The sequence below is a fragment of the Salvelinus fontinalis genome, chromosome 38, assembly GCF_029448725.1.
Source record: "Salvelinus fontinalis isolate EN_2023a chromosome 38, ASM2944872v1, whole genome shotgun sequence".
Taxonomy (NCBI): Eukaryota; Metazoa; Chordata; class Actinopteri; order Salmoniformes; family Salmonidae; genus Salvelinus; species Salvelinus fontinalis.
Window position 1 is genome coordinate 13,465,612 of NC_074702.1, and position 17,046 is coordinate 13,482,657.

Below are 17,046 nucleotides of genomic sequence, written 5' to 3' on the forward strand. Positions count from 1 at the left end.
GCCAGGAGGGGTTGAGTGTGTGTGGCTTACTGTGTGATAGATATGGCCAGGAGTGGGTGAGTGTGTGTGGCTTACTGTAGGATAGATATGCCCAAGAGGGGTTGAGTGTGTGTGGCTTACTGTAGGATAGATATGGCCAGGAGTGGTGAGTGTGCGTGGCTTACTGTAGGATAGATATGGCCAGGAGGGGTTGAGTGTGTGTGGCTTACTGTAGGATAGATATGGCCAGGAGTGGTGAGTGTTCGTGGCTTACTGTAGGATAGATATGGCCAGGAGGGGTTGAGTGTGTGTGGCTTACTGTATGATAGATATGGCCAGGAGTGGGTGAGTGTGTGTGGCTTACTGTAGGATAGAAATGGCCAGGAGTGGGAGAGTGTGTGTGGCTTACTGTAGGATAGATATGGCCAGGAGGGGTTGAGTGTGTGTGGCTTACTGTAGGATAGATATGGCCAGGAGTGGGTGAGTGTGCGTGGCTTACTGTAGGATAGATATGGCCAGGCGGGGTTGAGTGTGTGTGGCTTACTGTAGGATAGATATGGCCAGGAGTGGTTGAGTGTGTGTGGCTTACTGTAGGATAGATATGGCCAGGAGGGGTTGAGTGTGTGTGGCTTACTGTAGGATAGATATGGCCAGGAGGGGTTGAGTGTGTGTGGCTTACTGTAGGATAGATATGGCCAGGAGGGGTTGAGTGTGTGTGGCTTACTGTAGGATAGATATGGCCAGGAGGGGTTGAGTGTGTGTGGCTTACTGTAGGATAGATATGGCCTGCAGTGCGTGAGTGTGTGTGGCTTACTGTAGGATAGATATGGCCAGGAGTGGGTGAGTGTGTGTGGCTTACTGTAGGATAGATATGGCCAGGAGGGGTTGAGTGTGTGTGGCTTACTGTAGGATAGATATGGCCAGGAGGGGTTGAGTGTTTGTGGCTTACTGTAGGATAGATATGGCCAGGAGGGGTTGAGTGTGTGTGGCTTACTGTATGATAGATATGGCCAGGAGTGGGTGAGTGTGTGTGGCTTACTGTAGGATAGAAATGGCCAGGAGTGGGAGAGTGTGCGTGGCTTACTGTAGGATAGATATGGCCAGGCGGGGTTGAGTGTGTGTGGCTTACTGTAGGATAGATATGGCCAGGAGTGGTTGAGTGTGTGTGGCTTACTGTAGGATAGATATGGCCAGGAGGGGTTGAGTGTGTGTGGCTTACTGTAGGATAGATATGGCCAGGAGGGGTTGAGTGTGTGTGGCTTACTGTAGGATAGATATGGCCAGGAGGGGTTGAGTGTGTGTGGCTTACTGTAGGATAGATATGGCCAGGAGGGGTTGAGTGTGTGTGGCTTACTGTAGGATAGATATGGTCAGGAGTGGGTGAGTGTGTGTGGCTTACTGCAGGATAGATATGGCCAGGAGGGGTTGAGTGTGTGTGGCTTACTGTAGGATGGATATGGCCAGGAGTGGTGAGTGTGCGTGGCTTACTGTAGGATAAATATGGCCAGGAGGGGTTGAGTGTGTGTGGCTTACTGTAGGATAGATATGGCCAGGAGTGGGTGAGTGTGTGTGGCTTACTGTAGGATAGATATGGCCAGGAGGGGTTGAGTGTGTGTGGCTTACTGTAGGATAGATATGGCCTGCAGTGCTTGAGTGTGTGTGGCTTACTGTAGGATAGATATGGCCAGGAGTGGGTGAGTGTGTGTGGCTTACTGTAGGATAGATATGGCCAGGAGGGGTTGAGTGTGTGTGGCTTACTGTAGGATAGATATGGCCAGGAGGGGTTGAGTGTGTGTGGCTTACTGTAGGATAGATATGGCCAGGAGTGCGTGAGTGTGTGTGGCTTACTGTAGGATAGATATGGCCAGGAGTGGGTGAGTGTGTGTGGCTTACTGTAGGATAGATATGGCCAGGAGGGGTTGAGTGTGTGTAACTTACTGTAGGATAGATATGGCCTGCAGTGCGTGAGTGTGTGTGGCTTACTGTAGGATAGATATGGCCAGGAGTGGGTGAGTGTGTGTGGCTTACTGTAGGATAGATATGGCCAGGAGGGGTTGAGTGTGTGTGGCTTACTGTAGGATAGATATGGCCAGGAGGGGTTGAGTGTGTGTGGCTTACTGTAGGATAGATATGGCCAGGAGGGGTTGAGTGTGTGTGGCTTACTGTAGGATAGATATGGCCAGGAGGGGTTGAGTGTGTGTGGCTTACTGTAGGATAGATATGGCCAGGAGGGGTTGAGTGTGTGTGGCTTACTGTATGATAGATATGACCAGGAGGGGTTGAATGTGTGTGGCATACTGTAGGATAGATATGGCCAGGAGTGGGTGAGTGTGCATGGCTTACTGTAGGATAGATATGGCCAGGAGGGGTTGAGTGTGTGTGGCTTGCTGTAGGATAGATATGGCCAGGAGTGGGTGAGTGTGTGTGGCTTACTGAAGGATAGATATGGCCAGGAGTGGGTGAGTGTGTGTGGCTTACTGTAGGATAGATATGGCCAGGAGGGGTTGAGTGTGTGTGGCTTACTGTAGGATAGATATGGCCTGCAGTGCGTGAGTGTGTGTGGCTTACTGTAGGATAGATATGGCCAGGAGTGGGTGAGTGTTGTTTGGCTTACTGTAGGATAGATATGGCCAGGAGGGGTTGAGTGTGTGTGGCTTACTGTAGGATAGATATGGCCAGGAGGGGTTGAGTGTGTGTGGCTTACTGTAGGATAGATATGGCCAGGAGGGATTGAGTGTGTTTGGCTTACTGTAGGATAGATATGGCCAGGAGGGGTTGAGTGTGTGTGGCTTACTGTAGGATAGATATGGCCAGGAGTGGTTGAGTGTGTGTGGCTTACTGTAGGATAGATATGGCCAGGAGGGGTTGAGTGTGTGTGGCTTACTGTATGATAGATATGGCCAGGAGTGGGTGAGGGTGTGTGGCTTACTGTAGGATAGATATGGCCAGGAGGGGTTGAGTGTGTGTGGCTTACTGTAGGATAGATATGGCCAGGAGTGGTGAGTGTGCGTGGCTTACTGTAGGATAGATATGGCCAGGAGGGGTTGAGTGTGTGTGGCTTACTGTAGGATAGATATGGCCAGGAGTGGGTGAGTGTGTGTGGCTTACTGTAGGATAGATATGGCCAGGAGGGGTTGAGTGTGTGTGACTTACTGTAGGATAGATATGGCCTGCAGTGCGTGAGTGTGTGTGGCTTACTGTAGGATAGATATGGCCAGGAGTGGGTGAGTGTGTGTGGCTTACTGTAGGATAGATATGGCCAGGAGGGGTTGAGTGTGTGTGGCTTACTGTAGGATAGATATGGCCAGGAGGGGTTGAGTGTGTGTGGCTTACTGTAGGATAGATATGGCCAGGAGGGGTTGAGTGTGTGTGGCTTACTGTAGGATAGATATGGCCAGGAGGGGTTGAGTGTGTGTGGCTTACTGTAGGATAGATATGGCCAGGAGGGGTTGAGTGTGTGTGGCTTACTGTAGGATAGATATGGCCAGGAGGGGTTGAGTGTGTGTGGCTTACTGTAGGATAGATATGGCCAGGAGTGGTGAGTGTGCGTGGCTTACTGTAGGATAGATATGGCCAGGAGGAGTTGAGTGTGTGTGGCTTACTGTAGGATAGATATGGCCAGGAGGGATTGAGTGTGTGTGGCTTACTGTAGGATAGATATGGCCAGGAGGGGTTGAGTGTGTGTGGCTTACTGTAGGATAGATATGGCCAGGAGGGGTTGAGTGTGTGTGGCTTACTGTAGGATAGATATGGCCAGGAGGGGTTGAGTGTGTGTGGCTTACTGTATGATAGATATGGCCAGGAGGGGTTGAGTGTGTGTGGCATACTGTAGGATAGATATGGCCAGGAGTGGGTGAGTGTGCATGGCTTACTGTAGGATAGATATGGCCAGGAGGGGTTGAGTGTGTGTGGCTTACTGTAGGATAGATATGGCCAGGAGTGGGTGAGTGTGTGTGGCTTACTGTAGGATAGATATAGCCAGGAGTGGGAGAGTGTGTGTGGCTTACTGTAGGATAGATATGGCCAGGAGGGGTTGAGTGTGTATGGCTTACTGTAGGATAGATATGGCCAGGAGGGGTTGAGTGTGCGTGGCTTACTGTAGGATAGATATGGCCAGGAGTGGGTGAGTGTGTGTGGCTTACTGTAGGATAGATATGGCCAGGAGGGGTTGAGTGTGTGTGGCTTACTGTAGGATAGATATGGCCTGCAGTGCGTGAGTGTGTGTGGCTTACTGTAGGATAGATATGGCCAGGAGTGGGTGAGTGTGTGTGGCTTACTGTAGGATAGATATGGCCAGGAGGGGTTGAGTGTGTGTGGCTTACTGTAGGATAGATATGGCCAGGAGGGGTTGAGTGTGTGTGGCTTACTGTAGGATAGATATGGCCAGGAGGGATTGAGTGTGTGTGGCTTACTGTAGGATAGATATGGCCAGGAGGGGTTGAGTGTGTGTGGCTTACTGTAGGATAGATATGGCCAGGAGGGGTTGAGTGTGTGTGGCTTACTGTAGGATAGATATTGCCAGGAGGGGTTGAGTGTGTGTGCCTTACTGTATGATAGATATGGCCAGGAGTGGGTGAGTGTGTGTGGCTTACTGTAGGATAGATATGGCCAGGAGGGGTTGAGTGTGTGTGGCTTACTGTAGGATAGATATTTGCCAGGAGTGGTGAGTGTGCGTGGCTTACTGTAGGATAGATATGGCCAGGAGGGGTTGAGTGTGTGTGGCTTACTGTAGGATAGATATGGCCTGCAGTGCGTGAGTGTGTGTGGCTTACTGTAGGATAGATATGGCCAGGAGTGGGTGAGTGTGTGTGGCTTACTGTAGGATAGATATGGCCAGGAGGGGTTGAGTGTGTGTGGCTTACTGTAGGATAGATATGGCCAGGAGGGGTTGAGTGTGTGTGGCTTACTGTAGGATAGATATGGCCAGGAGGGGTTGAGTGTGTGTGGCTTACTGTAGGATAGATATGGCCAGGAGGGGTTGAGTGTGTGTGGCTTACTGTAGGATAGATATGGCCAGGAGGGGTTGAGTGTGTGTGGCTTACTGTATGATAGATATGACCAGGAGGGGTTGAATGTGTGTGGCATACTGTAGGATAGATATGGCCAGGAGTGGGTGAGTGTGCATGGCTTACTGTAGGATAGATATGGCCAGGAGGGGTTGAGTGTGTGTGGCTTACTGTAGGATAGATATGGCCTGCAGTGCGTGAGTGTGTGTGGCTTACTGTAGGATAGATATGGCCAGGAGGGGTTGAGTGTGTGTGGCTTACTGTAGGATAGATATGGCCAGGAGGGGTTGAGTGTGTGTGGCTTACTGTAGGATAGATATGGCCAGGAGGGGTTGAGTGTGTGTGGCTTACTGTAGGATAGATATGGCCAGGAGTGGGTGAGTGTGCATGGCTTACTGTAGGATAGATATGGCCAGGAGGGGTTGAGTGTGTGTGGCTTACTGTATGATAGATATGACCAGGAGGGGTTGAATGTGTGTGGCATACTGTAGGATAGATATGGCCAGGAGTGGGTGAGTGTGCATGGCTTACTGTAGGATAGATATGGCCAGGAGGGGTTGAGTGTGTGTGGCTTACTGTAGGATAGATATGGCCAGGAGTGGGTGAGTGTGTGTGGCTTACTGAAGGATAGATATGGCCAGGAGTGGGTGAGTGTGTGTGGCTTACTGTAGGATAGATATGGCCAGGAGGGGTTGAGTGTGTGTGGCTTACTGTAGGATAGATATGGCCTGCAGTGCGTGAGTGTGTGTGGCTTACTGTAGGATAGATATGGCCAGGAGTGGGTGAGTGTGTGTGGCTTACTGTAGGATAGATATGGCCAGGAGGGGTTGAGTGTGTGTGGCTTACTGTAGGATAGATTTGGCCAGGAGGGGTTGAGTGTGTGTGGCTTACTGTAGGATAGATATGGCCAGGAGTTGATTGAGTGTGTTTGGCTTACTGTAGGATAGATATGGCCAGGAGGGGTTGAGTGTGTGTGGCTTACTGTAGGATAGATATGGCCAGGAGTGGTTGAGTGTGTGTGGCTTACTGTAGGATAGATATGGCCAGGAGGGGTTGAGTGTGTGTGGCTTACTGTATGATAGATATGGCCAGGAGTGGGTGAGGGTGTGTGGCTTACTGTAGGATAGATATGGCCAGGAGGGGTTGAGTGTGTGTGGCTTACTGTAGGATAGATATGGCCTGCAGTGCGTGAGTGTGTGTGGCTTACTGTAGGATAGATATGGCCAGGAGTGGGTGAGTGTGTGTGGCTTACTGTAGGATAGATATGGCCAGGAGGGGTTGAGTGTGTGTGGCTTACTGTAGGATAGATTTGGCCAGGAGGGGTTGAGTGTGTGTGGCTTACTGTATGATAGATATGGCCAGGAGTGGGTGAGGGTGTGTGGCTTACTGTAGGATAGATATGGCCAGGAGGGGTTGAGTTTGTGTGGCTTACTGTAGGATAGATATGGCCAGGAGTGGTGAGTTTGCGTGGCTTACTGTAGGATAGATATGGCCAGGAGGGGTTGAGTGTGTGTGGCTTACTGTAGGATAGATATGGCCAGGAGTGGGTGAGTGTGTGTGGCTTACTGTAGGATAGATATGGCCAGGAGGGGTTGAGTGTGTGTGACTTACTGTAGGATAGATATGGCCTGCAGTGCGTGAGTGTGTGTGGCTTACTGTAGGATAGATATGGCCAGGAGTGGGTGAGTGTGTGTGGCTTACTGTAGGATAGATATGGCCAGGAGGGGTTGAGTGTGTGTGACTTACTGTAGGATAGATATGGCCAGGAGGGGTTGAGTGTGTGTGGCTTACTGTAGGATAGATATGGCCAGGAGGGATTGAGTGTGTGTGGCTTACTGTAGGATAGATATGGCCAGGAGGGGTTGAGTGTGTGTGGCTTACTGTAGGATAGATATGGCCAGGAGGGGTTGAGTGTGTGTGGCTTACTGTAGGATAGATATGGCCAGGAGGGGTTGAGTGTGTGTGGCTTACTGTAGGATAGATATGGCCAGGAGTGGTGAGTGTGCGTGGCTTACTGTAGGATAGATATGGCCAGGAGGGGTTGAGTGTGTGTGGCTTACTGTATGATAGATATGGCCAGGAGGGGTTGAGTGTGTGTGGCATACTGTAGGATAGATATGGCCAGGAGTGGGTGAGTGTGCATGGCTTACTGTAGGATAAATATGGCCAGGAGGGGTTGAGTGTGTGTGGCTTACTGTAGGATAGATATGGCCAGGAGTGGGTGAGTGTGTGTGGCTTACTGTAGGATAGATATAGCCAGGAGTGGGAGAGTGTGTGTGGCTTACTGTAGGATAGATATGGCCAGGAGGGGTTGAGTGTGTATGGCTTACTGTAGGATAGATATGGCCAGGAGGGGTTGAGTGTGTGTGGCTTACTGTAGGATAGATATTGCCAGGAGGGGTTGAGTGTGTGTGGCTTACTGTATGATAGATATGGCCAGGAGTGGGTGAGTGTGTGTGGCTTACTGTAGGATAGATATGGCCAGGAGGGGTTGAGTGTGTGTGGCTTACTGTAGGATAGATATGGCCAGGAGGGGTTGAGTGTGTGTGGCTTACTGTATGATAGATATGACCAGGAGGGGTTGAATGTGTGTGGCATACTGTAGGATAGATATGGCCAGGAGTGGGTGAGTGTGCATGGCTTACTGTAGGATAGATATGGCCAGGAGGGGTTGAGTGTGTGTGGCTTACTGTAGGATAGATATGGCCTGCAGTGCGTGAGTGTGTGTGGCTTACTGTAGGATAGATATGGCCAGGAGTGGGTGAGTGTGTGTGGCTTACTGTAGGATAGATATGGCCAGGAGGGGTTGAGTGTGTGTGGCTTACTGTAGGATAGATATGGCCAGGAGGGGTTGAGTGTGTGTGGCTTACTGTAGGAAAGATATGGCCAGGAGGGGTTGAGTGTGTGTGGCTTACTGTATGATAGATATGACCAGGAGGGGTTGAATGTGTGTGGCATACTGTAGGATAGATATGGCCAGGAGTGGGTGAGTGTGCATGGCTTACTGTAGGATAGATATGGCCAGGAGGGGTTGAGTGTGTGTGGCTTACTGTAGGATAGATATGGCCAGGAGTGGGTGAGTGTGTGTGGCTTACTGAAGGATAGATATGGCCAGGAGTGGGTGAGTGTGTGTGGCTTACTGTAGGATAGATATGGCCAGGAGGGGTTGAGTGTGTGTGGCTTACTGTAGGATAGATATGGCCTGCAGTGCGTGAGTGTGTGTTGCTTACTGTAGGATAGATATGGCCAGGAGTGGGTGAGTGTGTGTGGCTTACTGTAGGATAGATATGGCCAGGAGGGGTTGAGTGTGTGTGGCTTACTGTAGGATAGATTTGGCCAGGAGGGGTTGAGTGTGTGTGGCTTACTGTAGGATAGATATGGCCAGGAGTTGATTGAGTGTGTTTGGCTTACTGTAGGATAGATATGGCCAGGAGGGGTTGAGTGTGTGTGGCTTACTGTAGGATAGATATGGCCAGGAGTGGTTGAGTGTGTGTGGCTTACTGTAGGATAGATATGGCCAGGAGGGGTTGAGTGTGTGTGGCTTACTGTATGATAGATATGGCCAGGAGTGGGTGAGGGTGTGTGGCTTACTGTAGGATAGATATGGCCAGGAGGGGTTGAGTGTGTGTGGCTTACTGTAGGATAGATATGGCCTGCAGTGCGTGAGTGTGTGTGGCTTACTGTAGGATAGATATGGCCAGGAGTGGGTGAGTGTGTGTGGCTTACTGTAGGATAGATATGGCCAGGAGGGGTTGAGTGTGTGTGGTTTACTGTAGGATAGATTTGGCCAGGAGGGGTTGAGTGTGTGTGGCTTACTGTATGATAGATATGGCGAGGAGTGGGTGAGGGTGTGTGGCTTACTGTAGGATAGATATGGCCAGGAGGGGTTGAGTGTGTGTGGCTTACTGTAGGATAGATATGGCCAGGAGTGGTGAGTTTGCGTGGCTTACTGTAGGATAGATATGGCCAGGAGGGGTTGAGTGTGTGTGGCTTACTGTAGGATAGATATGGCCAGGAGTGGGTGAGTGTGTGTGGCTTACTGTAGGATAGATATGGCCAGGAGGGGTTGAGTGTGTGTGACTTACTGTAGGATAGATATGGCCTGCAGTGCGTGAGTGTGTGTGGCTTACTGTAGGATAGATATGGCCAGGAGTGGGTGAGTGTGTGTGGCTTACTGTAGGATAGATATGGCCAGGAGGGGTTGAGTGTGTGTGACTTACTGTAGGATAGATATGGCCAGGAGGGGTTGAGTGTGTGTGGCTTACTGTAGGATAGATATGGCCAGGAGGGATTGAGTGTGTGTGGCTTACTGTAGGATAGACATGGCCAGGAGGGGTTGAGTGTGTGTGGCTTACTGTAGGATAGATATGGCCAGGAGGGGTTGAGTGTGTGTGGCTTACTGTAGGATAGATATGGCCAGGAGGGGTTGAGTGTGTGTGGCTTACTGTAGGATAGATATGGCCAGGAGTGGTGAGTGTGCGTGGCTTACTGTAGGATAGATATGGCCAGGAGGGGTTGAGTGTGTGTGGCTTACTGTATGATAGATATGGCCAGGAGGGGTTGAGTGTGTGTGGCATACTGTAGGATAGATATGGCCAGGAGTGGGTGAGTGTGCATGGCTTACTGTAGGATAGATATGGCCAGGAGGGGTTGAGTGTGTGTGGCTTACTGTAGGATAGATATGGCCAGGAGTGGGTGAGTGTGTGTGGCTTACTGTAGGATAGATATAGCCAGGAGTGGGAGAGTGTGTGTGGCTTACTGTAGGATAGATATGGCCAGGAGGGGTTGAGTGTGTATGGCTTACTGTAGGATAGATATGGCCAGGAGTGGGTGAGTGTGCGTGGCTTACTGTAGGATAGATATGGCCAGGAGGGGTTGAGTGTGTGTGGCTTACTGTAGGATAGTTATGGCCAGGAGGGGTTGAGTGTTTGTGGCTTACTGTAGGATAGATATGGCCAGGAGTGGGAGAGTGTGTGTGGCTTACTGTAGGATAGATATGGCCAGGAGGGTTTGAGTGTGTGTGGCTTACTGTAGGATAGATATGGCCAGGAGGGGGTGAGTGTGTGTGGCTTACTGTAGGATAGATATGGCCAGGAGTGGGAGAGTGTGTGTGGCTTACTGTAGGATAGATATGGCCAGGAGGGGTTGAGTGTGTGTGGCTTACTGTAGGATAGATATGGCCAGGAGTGGTTGAGTGTGTGTGGCTTACTGTAGGATAGATATGGCCAGGAATGGTGAGTGTGCGTGGCTTACTGTAGGATAGATATGGCCAGGAGGGGTTGAGTGTGTGTGGCTTACTGTAGGATAGATATGGCCAGGAGTGGTGAGTGTGCGTGGCTTACTGTAGGATAGATATGGCCAGGAGGGGTTGAGTGTGTGTGGCTTACTGTAGGATAGATATGGCCAGGAGTGGGTGAGTGTGTGTGGCTTACAGTAGGATAGATATGGCCAGGAGTCGGTGAGTGTGCGTGGCTTACTGTAGGATAGATATGGCCAGGAGGGGTTGAGTGTATGTGGCTTACTGTAGGATAGATATGGCCAGGAGTGGGTGATTGTGTGTGGCTTACTGTAGGATAGATATGGCCAGGAGGGGTTGAGTGTGTGTGGCTTACTGTAGGATAGATATGGCCAGGAGGGATTGAGTGTGTGTGGCTTACTGTAGGATAGATATGGCCAGGAGGGGTTGAGTGTGTGTGGCTTACTGTAGGATAGATATGGCCAGGAGGGGTTGAGTGTGTGTGGCTTACTGTAGGATAGATATGGCCAGGAGGGGTTGAGTGTGTGTGGCTTACTGTAGGATAGATATGGCCAGGAGTGGTGAGTGTGCGTGGCTTACTGTAGGATAGATATGGCCAGGAGGGGTTGAGTGTGTGTGGCTTACTGTATGATAGATATGGCCAGGAGGGGTTGAGTGTGTGTGGCATACTGTAGGATAGATATGGCCAGGAGTGGGTGAGTGTGCATGGCTTACTGTAGGATAGATATGGCCAGGAGGGGTTGAGTCTGTGTGGCTTACTGTAGGATAGATATGGCCAGGAGTGGGTGAGTGTGTGTGGCTTACTGTAGGATAGATATAGCCAGGAGTGGGAGAGTGTGTGTGGCTTACTGTAGGATAGATATGGCCAGGAGGGGTTGAGTGTGTATGGCTTACTGTAGGATAGATATGGCCAGGAGTGGGTGAGTGTGCGTGGCTTACTGTAGGATAGATATGGCCAGGAGGGGTTGAGTGTGTGTGGCTTACTGTAGGATAGTTATGGCCAGGAGGGGTTGAGTGTTTGTGGCTTACTGTAGGATAGATATGGCCAGGAGTGGGAGAGTGTGTGTGGCTTACTGTAGGATAGATATGGCCAGGAGGGGTTGAGTGTGTGTGGCTTACTGTAGGATAGATATGGCCAGGAGGGGGTGAGTGTGTGTGGCTTACTGTAGGATAGATATGGCCAGGAGTGGGAGAGTGTGTGTGGCTTACTGTAGGATAGATATGGCCAGGAGGGGTTGAGTGTGTGTGGCTTACTGTAGGATAGATATGGCCAGGAGTGGTTGAGTGTGTGTGGCTTACTGTAGGATAGATATGGCCAGGAGTGGTGAGTGTGCGTGGCTTACTGTAGGATAGATATGGCCAGGAGGGGTTGAGTGTGTGTGGCTTACTGTAGGATAGATATGGCCAGGAGTGGTGAGTGTGCGTGGCTTACTGTAGGATAGATATGGCCAGGAGGGGTTGAGTGTGTGTGGCTTACTGTAGGATAGATATGGCCAGGAGTGGGTGAGTGTGTGTGGCTTACAGTAGGATAGATATGGCCAGGAGTCGGTGAGTGTGCGTGGCTTACTGTAGGATAGATATGGCCAGGAGGGGTTGAGTGTATGTGGCTTACTGTAGGATAGATATGGCCAGGAGTGGGTGATTGTGTGTGGCTTACTGTAGGATAGATATGGCCAGGAGGGGTTGAGTGTGTGTGGCTTACTGTAGGATAGATATGGACAGCAGTGCGTGAGTGTGTGTGGCTTACTGTAGGATAGATATGGCCAGGAGGGGTTGAGTGTGTGTGGCTTACTGTAGGAGAGATATGGCCAGGAGGGGTTGAGTGTGTGTGGCTTACTGTAGGATAGATATGGCCAGGAGGGGTTGAGTGTGTGTGTCTTACTGTAGGATATATATGGCCAGGAGGGGTTGAGTGTGTGTGGCTTACTGTAGGATAGATATGGCCAGGAGTGCGTGAGTGTGTGTGGCTTACTGTAGGATAGATATGGCCAGGAGGGGTTGAGTGTGTGTGGCTTACTGTAGGATAGATATGGCCAGGAGTGCGTGAGTGTGTGTGGCTTACTGTAGGATAGATATGGCCAGGAGGGGTTGAGTGTGTGTGGCTTACTGTAGGATAGATATGGCCAGGAGGGGTTGAGTGTGTGTGGCTTACTGTATGATAGATATGGCCAGGAGGGGTTGAGTGTGTGTGGCATACTGTAGGATAGATATGGCCAGGAGTGGGTGAGTGTGCATGGCTTACTGTAGGATAGATATGGCCAGGAGGGGTTGAGTGTGTGTGGCTTACTGTAGGATAGATATGGCCAGGAGTGGGTGAGTGTGTGTGGCTTACTGTAGGATAGATATAGCCAGGAGTGGGAGAGTGTGTGGGGCTTACTGTAGGATAGATATGGCCAGGAGGGTTGAGTGTGTATGGCTTACTGTAGGATAGATATGGCCAGGAGTGGGTGAGTGTGCGTGGCTTACTGTAGGATAGATATGGCCAGGAGGGGTTGAGTGTGTGTGGCTTACTGTAGGATAGTTATGGCCAGGAGGGGTTGAGTGTTTGTGGCTTACTGTATTATAGATATGGCCAGGAGTGGGAGAGTGTGTGTGGCTTACTGTAGGATAGATATGGCCAGGAGGGGTTGAGTGTGTGTGGCTTACTGTAGGATAGATATGGCCAGGAGTGGGTGAGTGTGTGTGGCTTACTGTAGGATAGATATGGCCAGGAGTGGGAGAGTGTGTGTGGCTTACTGTAGGATAGATATGGCCAGGAGGGGTTGAGTGTGTGTGGCTTACTGTAGGATAGATATGGCCAGGAGTGGTTGAGTGTGTGTGGCTTACTGTAGGATAGATATGGCCAGGAGTGGTGAGTGTGTGTGGCTTACTGTAGGATAGATATGGCCAGGAGGGGTTGAGTGTGTGTGGCTTACTGTAGGATAGATATGGCCAGGAGTGGTGAGTGTGCGTGGCTTACTGTAGGATAGATATGGCCAGGAGGGGTTGAGTGTGTGTGGCTTACTGTAGGATAGATATGGCCAGGAGTGGGTGAGTGTGTGTGGCTTACAGTAGGATAGATATGGCCAGGAGTGGGTGAGTGTGCGTGGCTTACTGTAGGATAGATATGGCCAGGAGGGGTTGAGTGTATGTGGCTTACTGTAGGATAGATATGGCCAGGAGTGGGTGATTGTGTGTGGCTTACTGTAGGATAGATATGGCCAGGAGGGGTTGAGTGTGTGTGGCTTACTGTAGGAGAGATATGGCCAGGAGGGGTTGAGTGTGTGTGGCTTACTGTAGGATAGATATGGTCAGGAGGGGTTGAGTGTGTGTGTCTTACTGTAGGATATATATGGCCAGGAGGGGTTGAGTGTGTGGCTTACTGTAGGATAGATATGGCCAGGAGTGCGTGAGTGTGTGTGGCTTACTGTAGGATAGATATGGCCAGGAGGGGTTGAGTGTGTGTGGCTTACTGTAGGATAGATATGGCCAGGAGTGCGTGAGTGTGTGTGGCTTACTGTAGGATAGATATGGCCAGGAGGGGTTGAGTGTGTGTGGCTTACTGTAGGATAGATATGGCCAGCAGGGGATTTGTGTGTGTGTGTCTTATGGCCAGTACTGGACGAGTGCGTGTAGCTTTACAGCGCCCTCACTTACCTGTAACTCTTGGAAATGTCTATTGAAAATCTCCTCTTCTCTGTTCTGCAGACATACGCCCAGCGTCTGTATCAGCAGTACACCTGCTACACTGTCTTCTTCATCAGTATCGAGATCTGCCAGATCGCTGACGTGTTGATCAGGAAAACCCGCCGTCTGTCCATCTTCCAGCAGGGCTTCTTTAGGTCAGTGGATGTTGACTGCATGGAACAAATGTCTCTTACTCCCTACATACAATCATATACTCCATGTTATGCATCTTTCATGAAAGGATAGTGGCAGAGAAGGCTTCCAACAAAATAACTTAGGATGTATCAATCTTGATGGGACTAATAAAACATTGTTTGACCATCCTCCATGTTTTCTGTTTGTGTGCAGGAACAAGGTGCTAGTGAGTGCAATCGTCTTCCAGCTGTTACTGGGTAACCTGCTGTGCTACTGCCCAGGGATGCCCAACATTTTCAACTTCATGCCCATTAGGTACTGTTACACTCTGTTTGACTTGAATGGTTATCGATTCATCTTCTCTGTCATTGTTTTAATGGCTTTCATGTTGGTTTGTTCATGCATGTAACTCCCCCTTACAGGGGCCAATGGTGGTTCGTTCCAATCCCGTACGGAATTCTAATCTTTGTCTATGACGAGATAAGGAAGCTGGGGGTCAGAAGACATCCAGGAAGTAAGTAGCCTTGCTTGCTTCTGTCTTATCCATCCATTCATCCATCCATGCATCTATCCATCCATTCACCTACCCATCCATCCATCTATTTATCATGCATCTATCTATCCATTCCTTGCAGTAGTCCGCCCTAATTCTGATTATTTCCATTCCCCTCTCACAGGTTGGTGGGACCAGGAGCTGTATTATTGAGAGAAGAGGGCAGATATCTAGACCAAAGCCATAGGTAGAAAGATGCAGGTTAGCGTTTTCCGTCATGAATCTTGTTCTGGAGGCAGCTCTGCTCTGCAGTGGTCACTAGTTGGCCCAGCCACAAAGTCATAAAATCAGATTTTAATCCTAACCCTAACCTTAACCACACTGCTAACCCTAGCTAATGGCTAACCCTAAACTTAAATTCATTTTTGTTTTCATGAATTTTTACAATAAGTCCAATTTGACTTTGCAGCAGGTCTATGAGGAAATCTCTCAGTTCTGCCTCTAGGACAAGATTCATGACAATAAACGTCAACCTGTTGACGTTTATTGTTATACAAACTGAGTCTGGCTAGCAAACTGTCCTCCATCTTGGCCCCAAACATTCCATTACAAACATTGGTGCCATGGTGTCTATTACAATTTAAATATCAAACAAGGTTTGCCAAACTCTATACAAGTGTAGCTCTGAATATCCTAAACCATTTCTGATATGGAACCAAATATTATACATTGAAATAATAACCATAAATTCTTATCTGATATGTTTTTAAAGACACACCTCCATGTTCTAATACAAAAAAAATAAGAATGCTTGATGTGAGTTTGTCATATCAATTATAATTTAGAATCCTTTCCTTTTGTAAATCCAGTATGTATATGTCTGTGTGTGATTGCCTTTTGCTTCTGAATTCCATTGCCTTTTTATGTATAACATCACACATATTTGCCGTCAAGGGTTCTTTCTTGGTGATAATGTTGGAGGTACAGTAGCCTATATGCTTTGTATTTCTGTATTTGTATGAATAAAGTGTGTCAAATATAATGTATTGTATGACTTCATATTCTAGAGAGATACCTGAAATGTTTCTTCACCATTCTAATTTCAATTCAAATTAATGAATCACTTTTATTAAAAGCCAGACACTCAGGGGTTTTGTACATTGTGTAGCTCAGTTTACCTCTGGTTGATCTAATCTTATCCTGTCCTACATCTGTCCACACAGATGGTAATATGGCTTTGACACCTCCACAGTGAAAAAAAGCTTACCAATATTGAGGGATATGATGTCATTGATGTACTTCCTTTCCTTTTAGGTCATTTCAACGCACGATGGCGCCATTGAGAAAAGTAGGCTACAACGTGTTCAACGTTTGACACGACTATGGTTTGACAGCTTCACATTATTATTCCTATACATATATTTTTACGCAACTCACCATATGTGATGTAACATTTAATATACACACTGTTCAGTCAGATTAGAGAGTAATCTAGTCGATTTAAAAACTCAACGTTTAGGTAGCATACTACCATAGCGGTTAAGAGCTTTAGGCCAGTAACCAAAAAGTCGCAGGTTCGAATCCCCGAGCCGGCAAGGTGGAAAGATCTGCCGTTCTGCCCTTGAGCAAAGCAGTTAACCCCCAACAATATCTGTTCCCCGTGCGCCGATGACGAGTGAGGCAGAACACACTCGGGTAGGGTTTAATGCGGAAGATACATTTCAGTTGAACGCATTCAATTGTGCAACTGAATAGGTATCCCAGTTACCATAAAATAATTATATATTTTAAATGTTTTTTCCCCAGAGATATTATTTTACACTGGGAAATTAGATTAGTTAAATTCGCTATTACATTGAGATCGTGTGTAACTACAATGGAGGGATGATGATTCATCAAAATGTGGTCTCAGACGGTTTTCATCCATGGGGTTTCCACATAGGCACGCATCATATCTCACGTAGCCCAGCAGCCGGATGCTCTGCAGAACACTAGCCCAGATAGTCACGTGCTGCAGCATGTGGAATTTTAGAGCGGTACTCAGATTTTTCCATCAAATTATGCAAACTAACGACTTTGACATTAATGATCCGTTATTATGGTTATGGTTCCGTGTGTGAAAATAATAAAAAATACTAATTTAAATTTCTGTCCATAAAAAAACAAACATTCGTAGCATATTTTGATTATATTTCTAAATACTCTTGCATATTGATGCATCATCAGGCTCCCGAGTGGCGCAGTGGTCTAAGGCACTACAGACACCATGGTTCGATTCCAGGCTATATCACAACTGGTCGTGATTGGGAGTCCCGTAGGGCGACGCACAATTGGCGCCATGTTTGTCCGGTGTAGGCTGTCATTGTAAATAAGAATTTGTTCATAATTGACTTGCCTAGTTAAATAAAAGTTACATCTTAAAAAAATCTGCAGAAAAATCTGCAGAAACTGGGGATGTCGCCAAACCATGGGAGGATACCATTATCCACCCATGGTTTGGCAACATCCCT

At 48.6% G+C, this 17,046-nt stretch overlaps 1 protein-coding gene across 2 annotated transcripts in view; it reads left to right on the plus strand.

Annotated features, from left to right (window-relative positions):
- Nucleotides 1–15,578, plus strand: part of LOC129837229 (potassium-transporting ATPase alpha chain 1) — a 34,553-nt gene extending 18,975 nt beyond the window's left edge. For both annotated transcript variants that reach the window (XM_055903224.1, XM_055903223.1), the window contains 4 exons: nt 13,930–14,063; nt 14,257–14,358; nt 14,466–14,557; nt 14,721–15,578. In XM_055903224.1, the coding sequence (XP_055759199.1) occupies nt 13,930–14,063; nt 14,257–14,358; nt 14,466–14,557; nt 14,721–14,749 (357 nt within the window). In that variant the 3' untranslated portion in view covers nt 14,750–15,578. The remainder of the gene's footprint in view (nt 1–13,929; nt 14,064–14,256; nt 14,359–14,465; nt 14,558–14,720) is intronic.
- Nucleotides 15,579–17,046: the final 1,468 nt, after the last annotated feature.